Genomic DNA, 18,188 nt, shown 5'->3' with positions numbered 1-18,188 from the left:
GCGTAGAAAGTATCTCACGTAATTCACGAAACGGGAGTTGGCAACTATGCTTATTAACATTTTATCAGTGACAAAGGTCGATCACAATGTACTTGGCCACGATCGCGGTTTATAAATAATATTCTTTACAATATCATAATGCTACAGTAATTATAAAAACCACTATATAACTGTTAAAAATTAGAATAATATGTATATTGTACATTTTTTTAAGTTATCGATTTTTCTCGGAGATCGACTATCGAGAGGTAGTCCTTTTAAAATATCGATACACTAATTGGCTAGGAAGTGCGAATAGCTGTGAATATACTCAGATAAGGTGCGGTGAGAGTAACTAATTCGAGAATTCAGAAAATTTTAACTATTATTACAATCGAGATTAATGTTGCATCACGCTATTTGTAGACGTCTGTATTTATCTTGAGGCATGTATCATGTCGCGTCAAGACTGCGTTACATTTGAGAGAATTTGCGAAAAGCAAGTCGTCCTTACGTACTGCTGGCAGTGACCCACCCTAACAAATTTTTACTCGCCTCGGCGAAAGCGACGACGAGTCATGGAGAACAATGCGCAGGAGAATTACGCCGGCAAGGAGGATCAGGAAGGTATAACTGGTAGCACTTGCATAGTATCACATCACTACCACCATCACCATGACAAATCATCATCAACTATCACCTTTGACCACTGTCGTTTATTAAGATCTTGAAGCTGCGAGGACAAAGGCTGAGAAACTGGCATTGGAAAATACTCACATCAGAGAGGAATTTAACGTTCAGAGAGCAAAAATGAAGGAACTTTTCCTACAGAAGGAAGGTGAGTATATGGCTTCCCTGGATCCTGGTTCTCCTTTGGACATCCTGTTATCTGCATTGTAGAAGAATTGAAAAGAAGACTCGAGGAGAATATGTGCCTGAAGGATGTAAATGTTCGTCTACAAAGGGAATTAGATGAATCTAAGAGTGAGCTGTTGTGTGCAATTGAAGTAAAGAATAGCATCCTCTTGGAGAAGCATAAGGCTGATGAAGAAATTGAAACCCTGCAACAGTTTGTTCGTGAAACTGTAGAAATGTCGGATTCTGCAAAAAATAAATATGACGGTGAATTGCGCAATTTGCAAATGGTTGTTCATAGACTACAAGAAGAAAATGTTGCCCTAAGATCCCAAATGCCTCGTGATCCACCTACAGAGGGATCACAAATTTCATTATCCACAGTAACTAAGTCATTGGCAAGGAAAGTAGCATCCCAGTTAGGGGCGGATGCTCTTTCTTTAGGACCTGATAATTTAGAAGAAAGCATGCGGAAGGTAAACAAATATGTACGTAATAGTTTTGTTTGCACATATAGAATCTGAGGTAGCAGCAGAAGACTGGATTTCTGTTTGAGTCTTATTCCTCTTATTTTCCTTTATAAACTATCATTATTAGTATTGTGTTCTTCAACTCGCTGTAGTTTCTGTTTTACAGGCACATGAAGAAGCGGAAGTACTGCGTTCTTTAGTGGTGCCACTCGAAGATGAGATCAAGGTTCTCAAAGATAAATTAAGAGATACAGACGACGAATTACAAAAGTACAAAGAAATGCAACTGCCCAAGAGACAAGATTCTGGATCCTTGGAAGCTTCATGTGATATGTGCGCAAATTATGAAACACAGCTGGTTAGAGTCCAAGCAAATGCTAAGGACTTAGAAAAAAAATTATCCTCTTCCGAACGTATGCTACAAGCCCAAAGAGAGGATCTCTCGAAGGAAGTAGAGTTTCGAAAGGAAATGGAAGAGAAGTGGAATGAAAGGAAAGAGGAACATAAACTCAAAGTTGCTGAACTTACCAGTGCCCTGCAATCTTCCCAGCAGGTCTTGTCCGAACTGAAACAAACGTTTGATCGTATAAGGCACAATGTAACAGAAAAACTATCTAAATTAGAACGCGAAAGGGAGGATGTCCAGCGACGTTTAAATGCGTAAGGAAATACTTTCTATTGCATTCAATAGCTGATTAATTCAAGTCTTCGTTTTACGATACGGACAAGTATTCAAAATGGAAACTTGTTTACCTGATTTTTATTGAAAATATAGTTGGATTGTTACAGGCTAGAAAAAGAAAATGAGAGTCTCATGGGAAAACATAGCAAGCATTCCCAGCTACTACAGAGCGAAGTGATTAATATGCCAAATAATGTAGAGGAATTGCACGAACGTGTTCTTAGGATGCACGAAGATCTAATTATGGCTCGCGTCGCACAAGAGGAGGCTGAGGATAAAGGAAAAATACTAGAAATCGACGTGAGTCTACTTAGAGAGCAAATACAGCAGGATCATAACACTATGACAGAAAAAGAATCCATGTTTTTAGACAAGATTAAAAACCTTGAGTAAGTAATTCTTTTATCAATTGTTAGCGGTAGGATTAAAAACCTTTGCATAGTTATAACCGTCCTTAAAATACTACCCTGTGTTACTCTTAACTTTGCTATCAACAACAGGTCTCAGTTGAGTAAATACGAACGAGAACATCAAGTCTTTATTGAAATGAAAGTAAAACTAGAAGTATTAGAGAAACAGCTGGAAGATATTACGAAGGAAAAAAAAGAAGCAGAATCAAATACTGCTCAGTTACGTCAAAGGATAGCTTGTCTTCAATCGGACTTAGATACAAGTGAACATGTACAAAAAGACTTTGTCCTATTGTCTCAGTCGCTTCAGGTATACGATTAGCACCTGCTCAACTATTCTACATTAAAAACGTTATAACTTTTAATTATTCCTGATCTACAGGTTCAGTTGGAAAAGATAAGAGAATCTGGTGGCGAGGTCAGGTGGCAACATGAAGAAGATGTCGATGAATGTTCTGGTTGTCGTGTTACCTTCACAGGTAGCAAGAAAAAGGTTGTACAAATTTGTATTGTAATACATTATGATGTTTCTTAATCTAACACTGATATTGCTACTATGTCTATAGACGCATTGTCGTCATTGTGGCCATATATTTTGCCAATCGTGTCTGACAAGAGTTGTAAACAGTGGACCGAATCAGAGGCCCTCCCGTGTCTGTGATGTTTGCCATACTTTGTTGGTGCCCGATACGCCTCCCTATTTTAGCCGAGAACCGCCACACACACAAGACTAAAAACTATCTTAGGAAAAGCTGAGCAAAAGGAATTCTTTGACCCAAAGTGCAATATTAAATTGGTATGAGAAATGTTTATTATTACGTAATAATTAACGGTCTAAAGAGAGTCTAATTATAAATGACGATACTTGTCTTTCTTTCAGGACATCAATAGACAAAAACGTTAGAGAATATCCACGGCTAGACGAGAAACAAATTCCTATTCCCCGACAATTGGGTGAGAGATGACGATTATCGTGTAAATACAAATCGTGTATTACTTAAAATTTACTGTAATTTAAAAATATAAAGTTCTTCAATGTATCAATTTGAGTTGAACTCTGAATTTCTCGTTATCCGCAAACATAGAGTATAATCAAAAGTTTGACGTTTTTGTTGAAACAAATGAAAATAATCATTTTTTTTATCTTACCTCTGATATGATCACTTTGTGTTGTCGATAAAATGATACCTAATTTCCAATGATGTCAGACAAATTTTTCAGTTCGTATAATAAACTTTAATCAAATATTGGAGATACCACGCTGTTTAATGCAATTTTTAAAAACTGGTGAGAACACCAACTTCAAAATCGGCCTGTGGACATAAGAGTCAGTAATGACGCAGAAACAACCATCTTCAGGGTATACTGATAGATAGTAGACTGACAGATTATGATCATTAACATTTACACTAGCACTCTCCGGAAACAGGATCTCGCCTCCGTATGTAGAATTTTGAAGAGGGTATTAAGCCGCAAGTAGGTTTTTACTAATGAGTAAAAATATATATAAGAAATCTGAATTATCTTTTCACAGAACAATAAAATAAAGGAATACTTTACCTCTGACTTTGGTCCACTCAGCGACCGAAGCCAGAGCTTCAAGTGTAATTGAGATACATATTTTCATAATCGTTGTAACGCTTTTCAATGGAACATCATATTTATTATTCCGTAATAAGGTATCAGATATAATAATTTCACACCCACCAATAAATGCTTCATGATGATCTGATAACTACTTATCACTGCAGAAAATAGTTTTAAATTAATAAGGGAAATGAGCTTCTATACCCGTATGTCACGAATGTGTATACAGAATGTTTGAAAAATAACAGACGCGAATAGCACGGAAAAATTCTATGCGAAAAATCGAAAATACTTGTTTTAGTATAATACCATTTTTAAATCAAAGTCTGAAGATACTCATTGTCAGACGGCTTTGGATAAATACCATGCTTACGTACTTCAATTCAACGGTGCTTATTCGTGGTCCAGCAACACGAACACGGTAGTATACATATAACAAGAATAGCACCGCGATGCCATACATATACTACCAATGCTCTACAGTTGAAGCTTGCTACAGTCAAAAAGATATAATATAACTATACAATTTCCACTTTCACTTCTTTACATATAACTTCTTACCAAAGTTCTGAGTTCTGTTAGATTGGGTTATGCCATCCTGGAGCATCGAAGAAATAGCCATTCTTTGTGATTTTCTTTTTGCTTAATAACCAAAACAAAAAGCAATTCATCTTTTAAGAGTTGTGATGTATAAATTAAAAAACGGGTTCTCTTGTTGCGTATTATAGACAATCCAGTGTGATTCGAAAAGAAGATAACAGGAAAATGGAGAATATCTTATTTGTCTTTCTCCTTAATAAGAAAATAGAGCTGTTCAGACTGCACCTTAGGGTATATACGTAATTGACTGATTAATTGGGACGATTAAAACTTATAAAAGAAATAATGACCCAACGCATTCTAACGTTTTCCAAACGCATTTATGGCTACAGTTATATACAAAGTAAATATCTTGATAACGTGAAGCAGTAAATCGGTGAAAGGTTCACAGAAACTGTCGGGACGTGATTACGCTTTCTTTTTTCTTTCTCGCCTCTCTTTTTTCTCTTCCTTTCATCATTTTGTTGTGAACGAATTAGTATCTTCTATTTGATGATGATGTTTCAGTTTGGGTTGAAAATTTGCGCGAAGACAACATTCGTCTCGTGGTGTGTATACATTACATGGAGAAAAACGTTTCAATTACATCCTCAATTGGCTGTGGACGCCTCATTAAATCGATTGGTGGGTCTTCCGACTGTACATGCCTAAATCTTAACTCCTTCCAATGAGTCAGGGTATCCGTGTATTCCAGAACCTTGTGGTATTCGTCCAATTTCGTATAAACATGCAATAGTCCTCTGTAATCGTACTCAAGTCCACTGTAGCTCTTGCCAAATAATTTTAGACCTGTCACAAACATTGTCAGGAAATAAAAAAAAATATAAATTGGCGGCAGGTTATTTGGCAGGTACTCACTGATCGCAATACTGCGGTAATACAATTTCTCAGCATCCCTGTAGCGATTCATGTGAAAATTATATAGAGAAGCCAGATGTCCTATACTCAATCCAACCTCATAATCCTGAGGTCCTAATAGTTCTTCCTTGATACTAATTGCTTTTAAGTGCATAGCTTCCGCTTCCTGCAACAGGTATATAGTACAACTATTTACGTATTATAGTTCACATCAAATAAGTTGCACTTATGGAGATTCTTTTTATGTACCTGAAACTTTCTCATGCTCTGGTACAATCTTCCTAAATTGCCATAGTGCTTCGCGGTTTGTACGTTTCTTTCGCCGAATGCTGTTTTTGCCAAATGAAGGGCAGATAAATGAAGACATTCAGATTTGTGGAGTAAATCCTGCTCGGAGACTGGTGCTGGTGCGCTGTCCAATGCAATTTCTTCCAAAATCAAAGCCTTTACTCTTTTTGCGCTAGCCAGCATTAAATGTTCCTCAAGTAATAGTTTCTCCATAATATCAATGGCTTTGTCGGCATGATCACTGTAACGAAGAATATTTTTTAACGCAAATAAAAATAACCAAATAAATACAGCGCATACGCATAGAGATACGAACCTTGCCTGTTGGAATTTACCGGAACTGTATTCATGTACGTAAAGAGCATAAGCAAGGTCCTCATGTGCTATGGCGACGTGAAGATTAGTTTTACCAAATATCGCCTTTCTAATACCTAATGCAGCCTGAAATAAAATATATGCTAATTGAGACTTTGTATTTTGGTTTATATTATCGAGCGTATTGCTTCAACGTACCCTATAGACTGTTACACTGTTGATAATACTATCGTAATTCAACAAGTAAAATCCATAATCTATAAGAACGTCGCTGTACTTTGGATGATCGGTACCGAAGACTTCTCTTGCGAGATACACAGCCTGTCTGATCAGTAGTCCAGCTTTCTGGAATTCGCGTTTCACTACACATGATTTTGCAGCTTGCCGTAGAACATCAATTGTTATTCTCGCAGGAAGCATTGGTCCCAGCTGTTTCAAAGCCTCAACACTCCATCTGTAAAAGAACAAAGGAGCCAATGTCTAGCAGAAATCGAGGGTGAATAACACTGAGGACAAAAACCATCTGGATGGAGTAATTACCTGTACGCCAAATGGTATTCGCTTCGTGTGAAGAAGAGTACACTGAACTCTGTGTACAGAGCAGCATGATTGGCACCTTCATAACGTGCAGTCTCTAATTTATCGACCATGGTCAGTGCTAACGCGTGTGTCTTTTCAGCTCCTCGAAACGCACAGTATGCCGCTTGTGCGTGTAATAATCTAAATGATTTTCAAACGTTTTTGTTTGTGTTTATTCCTATTTACGAAAACGCAACAGGATACAACGGTGGTAGACATGCTCACTTGTGACAACAATCCAAAGTTCTGCACCAATTCTGCGGTCTTTGACTGGCTGATAGACACAGTTCCTTGCAAGCGAGTAAAACTTTCTCACTCTCCGAGTACCAGCCGGCATCACTTAAGAATCCACCCAACCTCAGACCTAGATTTATGAGATTTTCTTTCGCTGTGGTACTTTCTCCTATACCAAAATGACAGACATCGTAGCTGAGTGCCAGCTCCTTTCCAACTCTTGTACCATGATCCATAAGAGCCTTATTAATAGTGAACAAAAGCATTAATAAAGGTAATAAGTTACTGAGACATTTAATGGCTGTAAATAAATTACCTGGAAGATTTGTAGTAGATGTATACGACGATTTGTAACTTTGAGCATCCTGGAGAATGTTTGCAGGTCGCTTAATTCCATACCCAGCAAACATAACTTTTTGTCTTTATACAACTAAAAGAATAAAGTTATGTACATTAAATATCCAGTTCTGCTATATTAATGGATTAAAAGAAATACTTATTTTCTCATAAGGAACATATTATCTGTATGGTGGTACAATGCACTTTGTCCTGTGATTCTGCGAGTCACTGATAAAGTTCTGATATAAATATATATATTGGCAATTTTACTCCAGAATGCAGCAAACTTGAGATAAATATATATTACCAATAGGTTCTGTCAAACCAAACCAATAACTCCAAAATGCTAAACTGTCTGATGTGCAGCTTATAGTCTAATTAAATTCACATGAAAAACAAATCTACTCAATTAATATATAAACAATCTGTATATTAGGAGGATATTGATCTTGACACAGGTAACATCTAAGAAACATGTATTATGCTATTTTAAAATGTAAGCAGAGAGAACCATGAGGGCCAGATGTCACAAATAGTTCTAAATAGCAAATAGAAATATTTTAGATGGCCAGTTTACCATATCACGCTATCATAAAAAGAAAAAGGAAAGAGACAGATATACAAATATCTCAAATAACATCAGGTTAATCTTATACAGCTCTATAGATTGGAGTCGTCATTGACAATCAGGTGGGAGATTGCGAGAAATAATAATAATAATCACATTCGCTCTTATACGAATGTCGTCACGAACAATGCAGTGTTCGCCTTCTGACGAAATTCTCAAAACCGATTGATTATTTTCTATTATGGACGGGGAGAAAAGAACAATGAAAATGTTCGACTAGTTCTAAAATACAAGGATTCTTTCCATCATTTACTCTCTCTCTCTCTCTTTACACTTTACCATGCGAAGACATACTGAGACGTCTATGGGACGCAAAGCAGCGTGTGCTAAAAGATAATTTGACGTTTACCTGATAGTAGAGATCAAAAAATACGTTCTCCGGAAGATACGCGCTATGTTTCTTGAATAAAAGGAACTTGTCGGCGACAGCAGATATGCTTAACTCGTAGAGACTTTTGGTGGAAAACACCCGTGACTCGCGTCCTTCGGCCATTTTCCTAGGGCCTTCGACGACTTCACTACGGACTACCACATACACTCCTACGGCCGCTGTCTCTTTCTCACGTCTTCCACAGGAATATGCGCTCTTTGGGCACCGCAAACTACACCGTAGTCGATCCCCACCACCAGAAAATCCCAAAAGACCACTTGCGGATAGACGATCCCAGTGGATAAAGATGGCAAACATTGCGGTCAACTTTTATACCTATCGTAAAGTTGAACATTGTTAGAATACTATGGATTTGTAGTCATGTATACATTCCTTTCGTTTTCAATTTGTTTCATAACTATTTATGAGTACATGTTGCATTGGTTAAGGAAGCTTTTGAAATTTGCGATTTTTGGAATAACATGGCTTCACTAATGTACAACTGCCATATCGATGGAGTATCATTACTGTGAACGATGCTTTATTCTTGTCTATAGAAATATTTTCCGTGGGTTTACTTTGCACTGATTAAATAAACCAATGGTTTGTTGTATAATTAATGATAAGATTCTTTAATGTTTTAAACAAATATACGGAATCATATTCTCTGGCTCTTTTAAACCTTAATGATTTAGGGTCGAAGGGCAGTTCATGATCCGTTAAATCAACCGAATACAGTGTGTCATTTCTCAATGATCATTCGAGACTTGTGTTCTATTATTATGATTATTGTTATATCGAAATTGTTGATAAATCAACGACAATACAAATGTATGATAATTATCTTTCTAAATAAAACCTTACGAATAAAATAGATCAGACATCTGAAGGTAGAAGCTGGCATACGCCAGAATGGTAATACAAAAGAAAAACAATTAAATTATGCAATAGATTACCTTCTATAAAAGCGGAAATCATTTTTTTAAGTTTCATATTCCACGTCTATTATTAATTTGCAATCATACATAATCATTTAGGGAAAAGAGACAATTTTAAATGGCCAAATTATTTATAAATACATATAACCACTCATTGATTATTTGCATATATCCATCGATCTTATAATTACACGTAACAGTATAATTATTTCAATTTACCGCCTGAATACTACTACTTCACTGCATGACGTGTGTATCCGTCTGTCTTTATACAGGCGCATCACTTATTCTTATATCCTTAGCTATTTGAAATATTTAACAGTATAAGCTATATGGGGACAAGACGAAAACAAAGGATATATTCAGTATTTCCTACCAAACTTGAAAATGATTGGCGTACGTAGAAAAACAGAAACAAATGCCAAAATTGTTGCAATCGTTTTAAAAGAGGGCAATGAATGGCGCCAGCGTTGGGCCATGCCTCTCCCGGCCCCATGTCATACTTTTATTTTTAAATAGTATAGCCGAAACGTCTAAGGTAATTTCAATTTATCGGTGACATTTCCTTTGAATCTTAGTCCAAGAAAATATAAGGAAATGACAAATGCAATCGTTCTTCTGAACGAAGTGTCACTTTGACGAGTTTATCAAAAAGATTCAATGATTGTAAAACAAAGAATTTTCAACCATAGGAATCTTACGGTGTAACACCGTGAGCAGGATGGATGGCTCGAGTCAGGAGCAACAAGCACCAGAGGAAGAGCTGTCATGTTCCTTATACGTATCGAGAGCAGCAGGAAGCCAGATTCAGGCACAACCTGACGGAGCACAAGGTGGCGAGCTTCTACGATCTACACTTGAGGATGCCATCCGTGCTACTGAACCTTTTGGAGCCTGGCAAGTTTCTGAAACGTCTTGTGGCTTAATAGCAGCTTTTGCTCGTGACGCTGATGCTGACAAACTCCTGCAGCATGGTGATCTTGCCAGAATCTTCGAAGGACCCGTTCAAGTACATATGCGCCCCAGCGAATCGAATCTCCTCATTCTCTCTAGTATTGTTTTATTAATTAAATCTCTCACTGTGCAGGTAGCTCGATTTTCTGCAAGAGATTCTCGTTACAGACAGGCTGTGCTCCTGAGAGAAGTACCCTGGGCCATACCGCTGCAGGATTTGAGTTCTGCCCTGGCGAAGCAGGGTATCGCTACAGGAAGTGTTGAACGTTCAAGACAATACGTTCGCGTAGAGGTAACACAACACAATTTAATTAAAAAAATTAAAAAGTAAATCCTATTAACACCTCTTTTAATATTCAGGTTCTTGACGCTGGCCATTACGAGCTTTTGCTGCGTCAGGGTCTGGATTTCTTTGGCGCGGCACGTTTCAGCGCAATACCAGAACGTTGGTGGCGTAACGGTGCAGGCGGTGCGACCTCACTAGGGCAACCTGCAACGGGAAATTGCAATCTGCCAGAGACGTCGAACGTCCAACAGGGTGATGGAGTACTGCAGTGCTACAGGTGTCAAGGTTTCTGGCACGTGGCTGCAAATTGTCGACACCTACCACGATGCGTCCGCTGTGGAGAGACTCATAGTGTTGAATTCTGTCCCAGGCCACGCAATAATCCTATCTGTTGTCACTGCTCGGGCCCTCATCATGCTGGTGAGCATTGGCATTGTTTATTAGAATAATTCTGTATCATTTTTCCTTCTGATATGATTTAGGCTATCGACAGTGTCCAGTCAGACTACAACTTTTAAACGCAACGCCTGTAAGCATTACTCTGAGCACGACCCATACAGGAGCATCGTATCCCAGTGGAAAATCAAGCTCGTCCCAGAGTCAGCACTCTTTCAAACCGAGCCATTCGTAAAAGATTCCCCTTGAAAGTATCAAGTCCGTGTCTCCAAGTCTTAAAGTGATTAAGCGACACTTTTGTCTATAATATATTCAATAACTTTAGCAACTACAATATCCCACAGAGAAGCATTCACATATAACTACGCGTAAATCAAGGGTAATGAATCCATACAGAAAATATAGATCCTGCAAATTCGCAATAATCTTCATGAAAGCGTGTATCTGTGCCAGCTATATTTTTCCAGCAAAATATACATGAGATATACGATTATTATTACTTATGGTTGTATGTCTACTTTAACAAAATTACTGATAGCACTTGGATGAAAATGATCCAGCAAATCAAGAGATCATCCTTTTCATCTCTTTCGCCAGGTTACACACAATCAGTCTAGGTAGAGTTAGTCTCATGGTATAATTCGTCCTACTTTCTTCGTATCGTAAAAGTGGGTTAGCTCGAGCGTAACTCGCCGAGGTCGTAGAGGTAGGGGGATATACAGGTGCCTGCCGTCATTTATTCATCTCCATTCGATCGCCATAGCTACTAGTTCGATAACAATACCTGACTGACCAGTCAGCCAGTCAGCCAGTCAGCCTGTCAGTGAAAAAGTTCAATCCCTAAGCTCGGTCCTGCCGCACCTAGTTAAATGTTCCATGTGGCAACATCTGAAACATAAATTCTGGACAAACTATTTCAAGAAACAAGGAATTTGACGTTTAAAGGGATACGAAGAAATGACAATTGACTTTTCGAGTATACATCCTTACCACACAATGCAGCGAATAAGCGCATATACTTTGCGGCACCGTTAAACGTTAGCTACGTTTAGGGAAAGTTTATGAACTTCTTAGACATTAAGAAAGACAGTAGTTTATCGTCTGTATAAACAATTTATATTGAGGTATTGCGCGGAGTGTATCTGTTCACTGTTTTACATTTTTCAGTGATATATTTCCTGGACATCTTTGTTCGCGGTATATAAAGACATGACTTCGTTCGAGGTGACGTTATTTTTTGTGCTGTGCGCGTCTTCCTTCAGCTTGCAACAGCCCACCTTCTTCAAGAGTACTTACAAAGGTTTGAATAGAATCAATCCTCGTGCAGCACTTTCAACATCAGGTGAAATGCTTGCCGTTTATTACCATGATCAGACTGTAGCTGTTGTTGAACTAGGAATGAATAATGAACTTCACAACTGCGAACTCGTTGAAGTCTAGTAAGTATTTAATCGCAGCGATTCTTTTTTAGTTAAGTTACTAATAATCTTTTATCATCCTCTACACTTTATATTAAGAATTCTTTTTAAGAAAGGTAGATCTGTCAAGGTTAATAGATTACTTATTCTTATCTCACAAGTGGTTTTATTAAATCCATGCACGGACCCGTCAGTGGATGCCTTTTTTGCAATACAATTTGCGTCACGCTTTGACATTCCTCTATAAGGTGCGTCGGGACTTTTATTTCCTTTGCTGTTCAGAAAATTAAAAAAACCGTGATCTTTATTGTTGAGCAATGTACACATTTGTGATCTTGAATCATAATATATCCTTCCCTGGTAACCGCAGTGAAACGACTCATGGTTGATCGCACAGTGGGTTTCTATTCTTTAGGTCTAATGCGAAGTAAATATTCGAGAAATTCGGTCGATCGAGAGAGCAATTTTCTCATTAGACCTCTAAAGTACTACTATGTCTAGAAACTATACTCTGTGCTTGGCCTCAAAAGGAAATTAGAAATTGTACCAAAGACCTCAATGTGTGAGAAAAGTCGTGACATTTCATTTTCTTATAAGAATAATCGACGAGTTTACTATTCTTTCTTGGGATAGTGTTAAACCTTCATCGATTTTAGCGAGCCACATGAAGCCATTGAAGTCTTAAAGAACTTATCATCGGAAGTACAACCGCAACAAGTATCATTCCAAGAAATGATGAAATTAATGCGTCAGTGTGATATACTTGACAAAATGCAAGGCGAAAATTCTCACACTTTATCTACGATACCTAAAGGGAATGGAGATGGAATAAATCCACTGAGTTTGCTCTCAGGAATTATACCAGGTTCGTTTGTCGAGGATACGCTTGTTTCTTTTTCTTTAAGTCATAAATTATTTATATTTTATGTTGTAGGTACGAAATGGTGCGGAACCGGAGATATAGCAGAAAATTACCACGATCTAGGAGAAGAAGCTTCTATAGATAGGTTGGAAACTTAACATATTGATGATAAATGATATGTGACTAATTTCTTAACAGAAAGTGAAACTTGCCATACTTTCTTTCAGATGTTGCCGAAGTCATGATCTTTGCCCTGTCAAAGTTCGCGCTCAAAGAATGCGATATAACCTGACTAATTACTCCCTATATACCAAGTAAATAGCAGATACTTCAATTTGACTAACCGTATAGTAGTATTTTTTTGTCGTGTACTGAATCACTTTATTTTTGTTTCCAATACAGATCACACTGTAACTGTGATGATTTGCTGTACAAGTGCCTGAAGGCCGCCTCTCATCCGTCCGGCAACGTCATGGGACGTATATACTTCAATTTAGTGAAAGTACCATGTATAGAAGATGAGGGTACGAAAAAACGGTTTACATCTGTAAAAATGTATTATTAGATTATGACGCAGTGCTTGCCAACGGTTGTCTGCCTACATTGCTAAATACATTGCCATTTGTTTTATTGAATAAATATAATTTTTTTGTATAAGAGTACCATTGTTTCAATTCTTGATAAAAAATTAATCATTCTTCCTAATCAGTCCGGCTACGTCGCAGAAAGTACGGCTAATTGCATTGAAGGTAGATGAATCATCATATCTTTGACCGTTTGACTCACATCTGATAATTCATGATTATATAGATTTCCTAATGAAACAAATACTGTAAATATGTATAATGCAAACAATAAGAGCTCAATGTGCACCAACGTGTCAAAACAGCTTTTCACAAGTGGCAATTGATAACGACTGGTGAAAGTACAGATAGTATTAGCCAATTAGATTTTTGTAAAATTAATAGCATTTTCACTTTTGCCAACTACTGCATGTTGTGAAAAACTTTCTTGGGTCATTGGCTAACCTGTCATCCATAGCGCTTCCTTTCTAACATGAATATATGGGTGTGATAGTAATTTATTCATGAGAAAGTGCAATTCTTCTCTTGTATAATTGGGATTATTTAATAACGCCTTTGCTGCTTGCCCCGATGCTTCTGGTATTGTATTTGCCAGTAATCTTACAGTAGCCGTGACCTAATAAATTATAGTACACTGTATTATGTTGAAACAAGTAAGGAGTGAATCAAGGAAGCATTGTAATTACCCGAATCACATCCGACAGTTCATCAGCAATACTACTGTAAAGATAGTTGACTGCAGATGGTACTACTTTTAAAAGAGGAATTGTACAGGCGGGTTCAGATGAAAGTAAAGCCAAAAGCCAACTGGCATTAGAACGAATACATTCAGAGAACCTTTCTGAAAGTGTTTCTGCCACTGGCACTATTTCATCAATCCTACAAACATTCAAAATATGAAAATAAATTTTATACAAATCAGAATCCATCTACAGTATATTATGTCCTTACACATCGTACTGTTTGTACTGAGTGCCAGCATAAATGCAATGTATGCTTGCGTATATTACTGAAGGTAGAATAGAAATATCACAGTTGCACATTAAGGAAACCAAATGTCTCAAACAACCTTGAGCATAAAGAGTTTCAAATGCTTTTTCACTACCACCAACCAAGTTTCCTATGGTCCATATACAAATGTCCTGTAAAAAGAAAAACAAATTTTGTTTCATATCATGAAATAACCAGCAGGATCCTTATTGATTATTTACCATTAGTGGATAGTTTAAAGTATCTAATATTCCAATCAGATACGGAGCTGCAGATTTTACCAGAATAGTGCAAACTTTGGAATTACCAAGTGCAATATTGCAGCAACAGCTGGCTGCATATAATTGTATAACAGGATTCTTTCCAGACAGATCTCGAACCAAAGCATACACAATATTTTCCACTTTTAAAAATGTATTGATGTTTTCCTCACTCTATTAAATAAAAACATATCCAATGAGATGTACATAAAAATATGTTAGAGAAAAAAAAACTAACCTGTATGAGGGCATTTTGTAATTGTTGATAATCTTCTATCGCTAATGGCTTTTTCTTTAGTAAATGAGCCTTTGCTAATATGAATTCTTTACTAAAACACAGTGAATTGGATATTTCACCCAAAGCTTGTCTGTTCTTATTCAATACAATTTCTCGTTGATGTTTTCTATATGATGATATTGTTTCTCTCATATCCTCGCGCATAACCTCAACATATTTGTCTTTCGTCGTTTCAGGATTTTCTGCCATTTTATGACGATTGGTTAATATCCATTAACCTACTGACTGTTTACAATTCAAAATATGCAAGCAGTTTTGCAAATCATAAAATATATAATTTTTGGATATTAGGTTATTTACGATCCTCTGTATGTACATGAATGAGCTGAACGAGACCGTATCACAACACCACGTATTTAAAATAGGTTGCTGACTAAACTCATTTGGAAACAGCAGTTGTATCGATCATTTATTTTACTGAAACACTATTTATCTGGCATACAAAACAATTTTATGATAGAATAATAAAATATAGGTACTTGATAAACAACGTACGGTAGTATAATTAAAATTGTAAACAATGTTTATTAGTGCCTAACATATATTTAAATTAGTGCTTACTATTGAATATATTTAGGACGTTCAATAAGCTATTTACATATATCCTTTGGATTGTTTTACTGTATAAAACGATTCTTATTATTATTAGCATATACAATACACACCGTGTTAAAGAAATTTCTTTGCAATCGCAGATCAGAAGCAGCCTTCTGCAAAGACATCTTTTTACTACATTTTAAAATCATATCTTAAACTTGCTTCAATTGATTCCGTAATCCAGCGAATGTTCCATTATTTTCTTCAAATATACATATAGTGCTATATTATACTTATCAGTCAATGCAAGAATAAAGTGTCTTAAAATAGCTACATTCTTTAAAACTATAATAAAAAATAATTTAAAACGGTTGAATATATAACGTCCTTAGAGTACTCTTATGCTACTAGAGATATGACGTTATCGTGTTGAAAACTGATATTATTTTCCTTACGAAGATTTTCATGCGTATTCCAAATACTTCTATACAACTTCGCATGATTTATTCATAATTTTGATGGAGCATGACCGACGATTTATTTAACTTGCTCTGTTCGTTGGATTTTAGGCTATATGCAAAAATATTTACTGTCGACACTGAGGATATCATCATGCCTTTGTTTACCTGTGAGTTTAGACAGAAAACTTGTCCGCTTCCATCAGTGTCAGATTAACTTTTAGAACAGTGCACAGTAGTAATCAAAATGGCAAGTGATAGTGACGACAGTGTAGAAAATTTGAAGCCCTATGTTGTAAGATAATTATTTCCCTTATTTTAGTTCTATTCACAAAAAAGTTGCATATAGTTTCGTTGATCTATGTACATACAAAATGCCACTTTTGAGGTATTCGAATATTTTTTATTTCGAAAGAATTGTGTATGATTTTAAAATAATGACTGATACCAATGTGGCACTCTACCATAAAGTTAGTTGATAAATAAGTAGAAAAATCTTTGAAAAATTTACGAAAAAGACCATCCCAAGCTATTTTCTTATACAACATTTTTTATCAAAACTTAGTAAATGTATTTCGTCAAGTAAAATAAGGATACAAGCTGCGGATGAAAAGTTTTATACACTAAAGTACATACCATTATATTTAAGATAATTTAATGCATTTCAGGACCGTCCAATCGTCGATTTCGCAGATTTTGTCCGCGGTCAGGAAGTATGCGATGTTTGTACAGTCGTATTATTGTTCGTAAGTGAGAATTAAATATATGCGTAATGTTTTAGGATTTAGCAAAAAGGGTAAAAGCTTTTAAAAAATCACGAAAAGTAAGTAATATTTGAAAAATTATCATATATATAATATATATATGATATATTTTGAGTATAGAAAAAAATTTCAGAAATTGGTGGAGACACAACAGGCCATAGAAGCTTTATCAATGGTAATTGATATTCACAGTTATTGTTATTATTGTTATTAATGAATAAAATCTAATTAAAAATGTTCAATGTATTTCAGGAAATGGATGCAGCAGTGAAGACCGCTTCAGAGGCAATAAAAGTAAATTTAAATGATAGTATTTTCATTATTATTTGGTTTGTTATTACGAACGTGTAGTTTGAAAAGTATTTTAATGGCAGGACATTGAAGAAATCAAGGAAAATATGTTGAAAACTATGGATAAGAATCTAAGAGAAAAGCTAGAAAGAGAATTGCTAATGCTGCAGCAAGGACAACAAAGGCAGGACAAGCAAGAAATCGAGAAAGTAGAAGAAAAGGAACAAGAGGAAGTGGATGAATCAAAAGAGCAAAAGCAAGGAGATGAAGAAATAGAAAAGATGGGAAATAAGGAACTGGAGGGAAAAGAAATGGAGGCGAGGAAAGAAAAGAAGGAAGAGAAAGAAAAAGAGGAAAATAAGGCAGAGGAAGAAAAGGAAGAAAAGAAGATAAAGGAGAAACATAAAATGGAGGAAGAAATGAATCAGGCAACGAAATCGTACGTATATTCATTCATTTAATTAAACGTTACTATAACGATATATTTTACAAAATATAAACGAAAAACAAAAATATAATACTATACCATAAATTATTATCTTCACAGAACCTCTCAGAAGTCAGAGAAGCCGGTCAAAAAATCTAAATCAAAAAAATAAGTTCTAGCTTTGAAATATTTACTAATTTATATTATATTATGAACTAGCAAATTCAAATAATTGTCGATATTAATGAATTTATTATTATAAAGAAATTATGGACTCAACATTTCTTCCTAATAACATAGTCTGATCTCAATATTTACGCATAAGGTTCAACTGCATGTAAAGAAAATTAATACAAAATATAAAGATAATCCATTTTCCGATCGTTACATATAAATCTCTGTATTAATTCTAATCAGTAAGAACAACACAATTTTCCCCACAGAGTATTAAATGATATTGAGTATTGCTGTTTGTAAGCTATGATTGTCAAGTAAATACACCAAGTTGCCTCTTGACAGGCGCAATTCAAT

General features: G+C 36.0%; 6 protein-coding genes across 13 annotated transcripts; 4 read left to right on the top strand and 2 right to left on the bottom strand.

The window, feature by feature from the left end:
• The first annotated feature begins 45 nt into the window (after positions 1–45).
• LOC107266590 (rab GTPase-binding effector protein 1) lies at positions 46–3,544 on the top strand. Of its 4 annotated transcripts, none has more exons than XM_025083815.1 (10): positions 46–319; positions 406–606; positions 704–817; positions 883–1,322; positions 1,471–1,964; positions 2,094–2,375; positions 2,487–2,706; positions 2,779–2,889; positions 2,963–3,192; positions 3,277–3,544. In XM_025083815.1, exons 2-9 carry the CDS (start codon positions 558–560, stop codon positions 3,128–3,130), a joined length of 1,878 nt encoding a protein of 625 aa, XP_024939583.1. In that variant the 5' UTR covers positions 46–319; positions 406–557; the 3' UTR covers positions 3,131–3,192; positions 3,277–3,544. The 4 variants fall into 4 exon arrangements, with proteins under 4 accessions (XP_024939583.1, XP_024939582.1, XP_015592691.1 ...); XM_015737205.2 differs by having other exon boundaries at positions 47–319; positions 880–1,310; XM_015737204.2 differs by having other exon boundaries at positions 47–319; positions 880–1,322.
• Positions 3,545–4,884: 1,340 nt separating this feature from the next.
• On the bottom strand, positions 4,885–8,469 carry LOC107266589 (amyloid protein-binding protein 2). The gene is made up of 9 exons (XM_015737203.2): positions 8,174–8,469; positions 7,174–7,287; positions 6,849–7,099; positions 6,585–6,764; positions 6,243–6,498; positions 6,046–6,170; positions 5,691–5,970; positions 5,442–5,607; positions 4,885–5,372 (listed from the first exon to the last, which is right to left on the bottom strand). The coding sequence occupies exons 1-9, from the start codon at positions 8,315–8,317 to the stop codon at positions 5,143–5,145; spliced, it is 1,746 nt and encodes a 581-aa protein (XP_015592689.1). The 5' UTR covers positions 8,318–8,469; the 3' UTR covers positions 4,885–5,142.
• Positions 8,470–9,528: 1,059 nt separating this feature from the next.
• On the top strand, positions 9,529–11,267 carry LOC107266598. Its single transcript, XM_025083904.1, has 5 exons — positions 9,529–9,670; positions 9,825–10,141; positions 10,220–10,378; positions 10,447–10,792; positions 10,855–11,267. Exons 2-5 carry the CDS (start codon positions 9,854–9,856, stop codon positions 11,001–11,003), a joined length of 942 nt encoding a protein of 313 aa, XP_024939672.1. The 5' UTR covers positions 9,529–9,670; positions 9,825–9,853; the 3' UTR covers positions 11,004–11,267.
• Positions 11,268–11,378: 111 nt separating this feature from the next.
• On the top strand, positions 11,379–13,707 carry LOC107266601. 2 transcript variants are annotated; one of them, XM_025083905.1, is made up of 6 exons: positions 11,379–11,805; positions 11,936–12,207; positions 12,843–13,051; positions 13,121–13,193; positions 13,276–13,362; positions 13,451–13,676. In XM_025083905.1, the coding sequence occupies exons 2-6, from the start codon at positions 11,978–11,980 to the stop codon at positions 13,611–13,613; spliced, it is 762 nt and encodes a 253-aa protein (XP_024939673.1). In that variant the 5' UTR covers positions 11,379–11,805; positions 11,936–11,977; the 3' UTR covers positions 13,614–13,676. The 2 variants fall into 2 exon arrangements, with proteins under 2 accessions (XP_024939673.1, XP_015592725.1); XM_015737239.2 differs by having other exon boundaries at positions 11,379–12,207; positions 13,451–13,707.
• On the bottom strand, positions 13,403–15,685 carry LOC107266597 (importin subunit alpha-2). 3 transcript variants are annotated; one of them, XM_015737230.1, is made up of 7 exons: positions 15,121–15,685; positions 14,844–15,056; positions 14,584–14,774; positions 14,319–14,511; positions 14,077–14,248; positions 13,712–13,863; positions 13,403–13,593 (listed from the first exon to the last, which is right to left on the bottom strand). In XM_015737230.1, exons 1-6 carry the CDS (start codon positions 15,367–15,369, stop codon positions 13,763–13,765), a joined length of 1,119 nt encoding a protein of 372 aa, XP_015592716.1. In that variant the 5' UTR covers positions 15,370–15,685; the 3' UTR covers positions 13,403–13,593; positions 13,712–13,762. The 3 variants fall into 3 exon arrangements, with proteins under 3 accessions (XP_015592716.1, XP_024939671.1, XP_015592717.1); XM_025083903.1 differs by lacking the exon at positions 13,712–13,863 and having other exon boundaries at positions 14,077–14,231; XM_015737231.2 differs by lacking the exon at positions 13,403–13,593 and having other exon boundaries at positions 13,723–13,863; positions 14,077–14,231.
• Positions 15,686–16,290: 605 nt separating this feature from the next.
• On the top strand, positions 16,291–18,052 carry LOC112494197 (protein PXR1-like). 2 transcript variants are annotated; one of them, XM_025083907.1, is made up of 7 exons: positions 16,291–16,470; positions 16,844–16,888; positions 16,957–16,998; positions 17,073–17,114; positions 17,192–17,233; positions 17,314–17,669; positions 17,778–18,052. In XM_025083907.1, exons 1-7 carry the CDS (start codon positions 16,423–16,425, stop codon positions 17,827–17,829), a joined length of 627 nt encoding a protein of 208 aa, XP_024939675.1. In that variant the 5' UTR covers positions 16,291–16,422; the 3' UTR covers positions 17,830–18,052. The 2 variants fall into 2 exon arrangements, with proteins under 2 accessions (XP_024939675.1, XP_024939676.1); XM_025083908.1 differs by lacking the exon at positions 16,957–16,998 and having other exon boundaries at positions 16,844–16,921.
• The last annotated feature ends 136 nt before the right edge of the window (positions 18,053–18,188 follow it).

This window comes from Cephus cinctus, unplaced genomic scaffold, assembly GCF_000341935.2.
Source record: "Cephus cinctus unplaced genomic scaffold, Ccin1 Ccin1_scaffold0330, whole genome shotgun sequence".
Taxonomy (NCBI): domain Eukaryota; kingdom Metazoa; phylum Arthropoda; class Insecta; order Hymenoptera; family Cephidae; genus Cephus; species Cephus cinctus.
This window is presented reverse-complemented; position numbering and strand designations above follow the sequence as displayed.

Bases quoted from the DNA above. Each gene is read 5' to 3' on its own strand.
- LOC107266590 (XM_025083814.1), top strand. From the start codon at position 558: ATGGAGAACAATGCGCAGGAGAATTACGCCGGCAAGGAGGATCAGGAA. The intron at 1,323-1,470 runs GTACGTAATAGT...TCTGTTTTACAG, and splicing joins TGCGGAAGGTAAACAAATAT to GCACATGAAGAAGCGGAAGT. The intron at 2,890-2,962 runs GTTGTACAAATT...CTATGTCTATAG, and splicing joins TCACAGGTAGCAAGAAAAAG to ACGCATTGTCGTCATTGTGG.
- LOC107266589 (XM_015737203.2), bottom strand. From the start codon at position 8,317: ATGGCCGAAGGACGCGAGTCACGGGTGTTTTCCACCAAAAGTCTCTAC. The intron at 7,288-8,173 runs GTAAACGTCAAA...TTATTCTTTTAG, and splicing joins TTTTTGATCTCTACTATCAG to TTGTATAAAGACAAAAAGTT. The intron at 6,499-6,584 runs GTAATTACTCCA...GTTCTTTTACAG, and splicing joins GAATACCATTTGGCGTACAG to ATGGAGTGTTGAGGCTTTGA.
- LOC107266598 (XM_025083904.1), top strand. From the start codon at position 9,854: ATGGATGGCTCGAGTCAGGAGCAACAAGCACCAGAGGAAGAGCTGTCA. The intron at 10,142-10,219 runs GTACATATGCGC...CTCACTGTGCAG, and splicing joins TCTTCGAAGGACCCGTTCAA to GTAGCTCGATTTTCTGCAAG. The intron at 10,793-10,854 runs GTGAGCATTGGC...GATATGATTTAG, and splicing joins CTCGGGCCCTCATCATGCTG to GCTATCGACAGTGTCCAGTC.
- LOC107266601 (XM_015737239.2), top strand. From the start codon at position 11,978: ATGACTTCGTTCGAGGTGACGTTATTTTTTGTGCTGTGCGCGTCTTCC. The intron at 13,052-13,120 runs GTTCGTTTGTCG...TTTATGTTGTAG, and splicing joins GCTCTCAGGAATTATACCAG to GTACGAAATGGTGCGGAACC. The intron at 13,194-13,275 runs GTTGGAAACTTA...ACTTTCTTTCAG, and splicing joins GAAGAAGCTTCTATAGATAG to ATGTTGCCGAAGTCATGATC.
- LOC107266597 (XM_015737230.1), bottom strand. From the start codon at position 15,369: ATGGCAGAAAATCCTGAAACGACGAAAGACAAATATGTTGAGGTTATG. The intron at 14,775-14,843 runs GTAAATAATCAA...TTCTTTTTACAG, and splicing joins CTTTAAACTATCCACTAATG to GACATTTGTATATGGACCAT. The intron at 14,249-14,318 runs GTAATTACAATG...ATAATTTATTAG, and splicing joins AACTGTCGGATGTGATTCGG to GTCACGGCTACTGTAAGATT.
- LOC112494197 (XM_025083907.1), top strand. From the start codon at position 16,423: ATGGCAAGTGATAGTGACGACAGTGTAGAAAATTTGAAGCCCTATGTT. The intron at 16,889-16,956 runs GTATGCGATGTT...GTAATGTTTTAG, and splicing joins ATTTTGTCCGCGGTCAGGAA to GATTTAGCAAAAAGGGTAAA. The intron at 17,670-17,777 runs GTACGTATATTC...TTATCTTCACAG, and splicing joins ATGAATCAGGCAACGAAATC to AACCTCTCAGAAGTCAGAGA.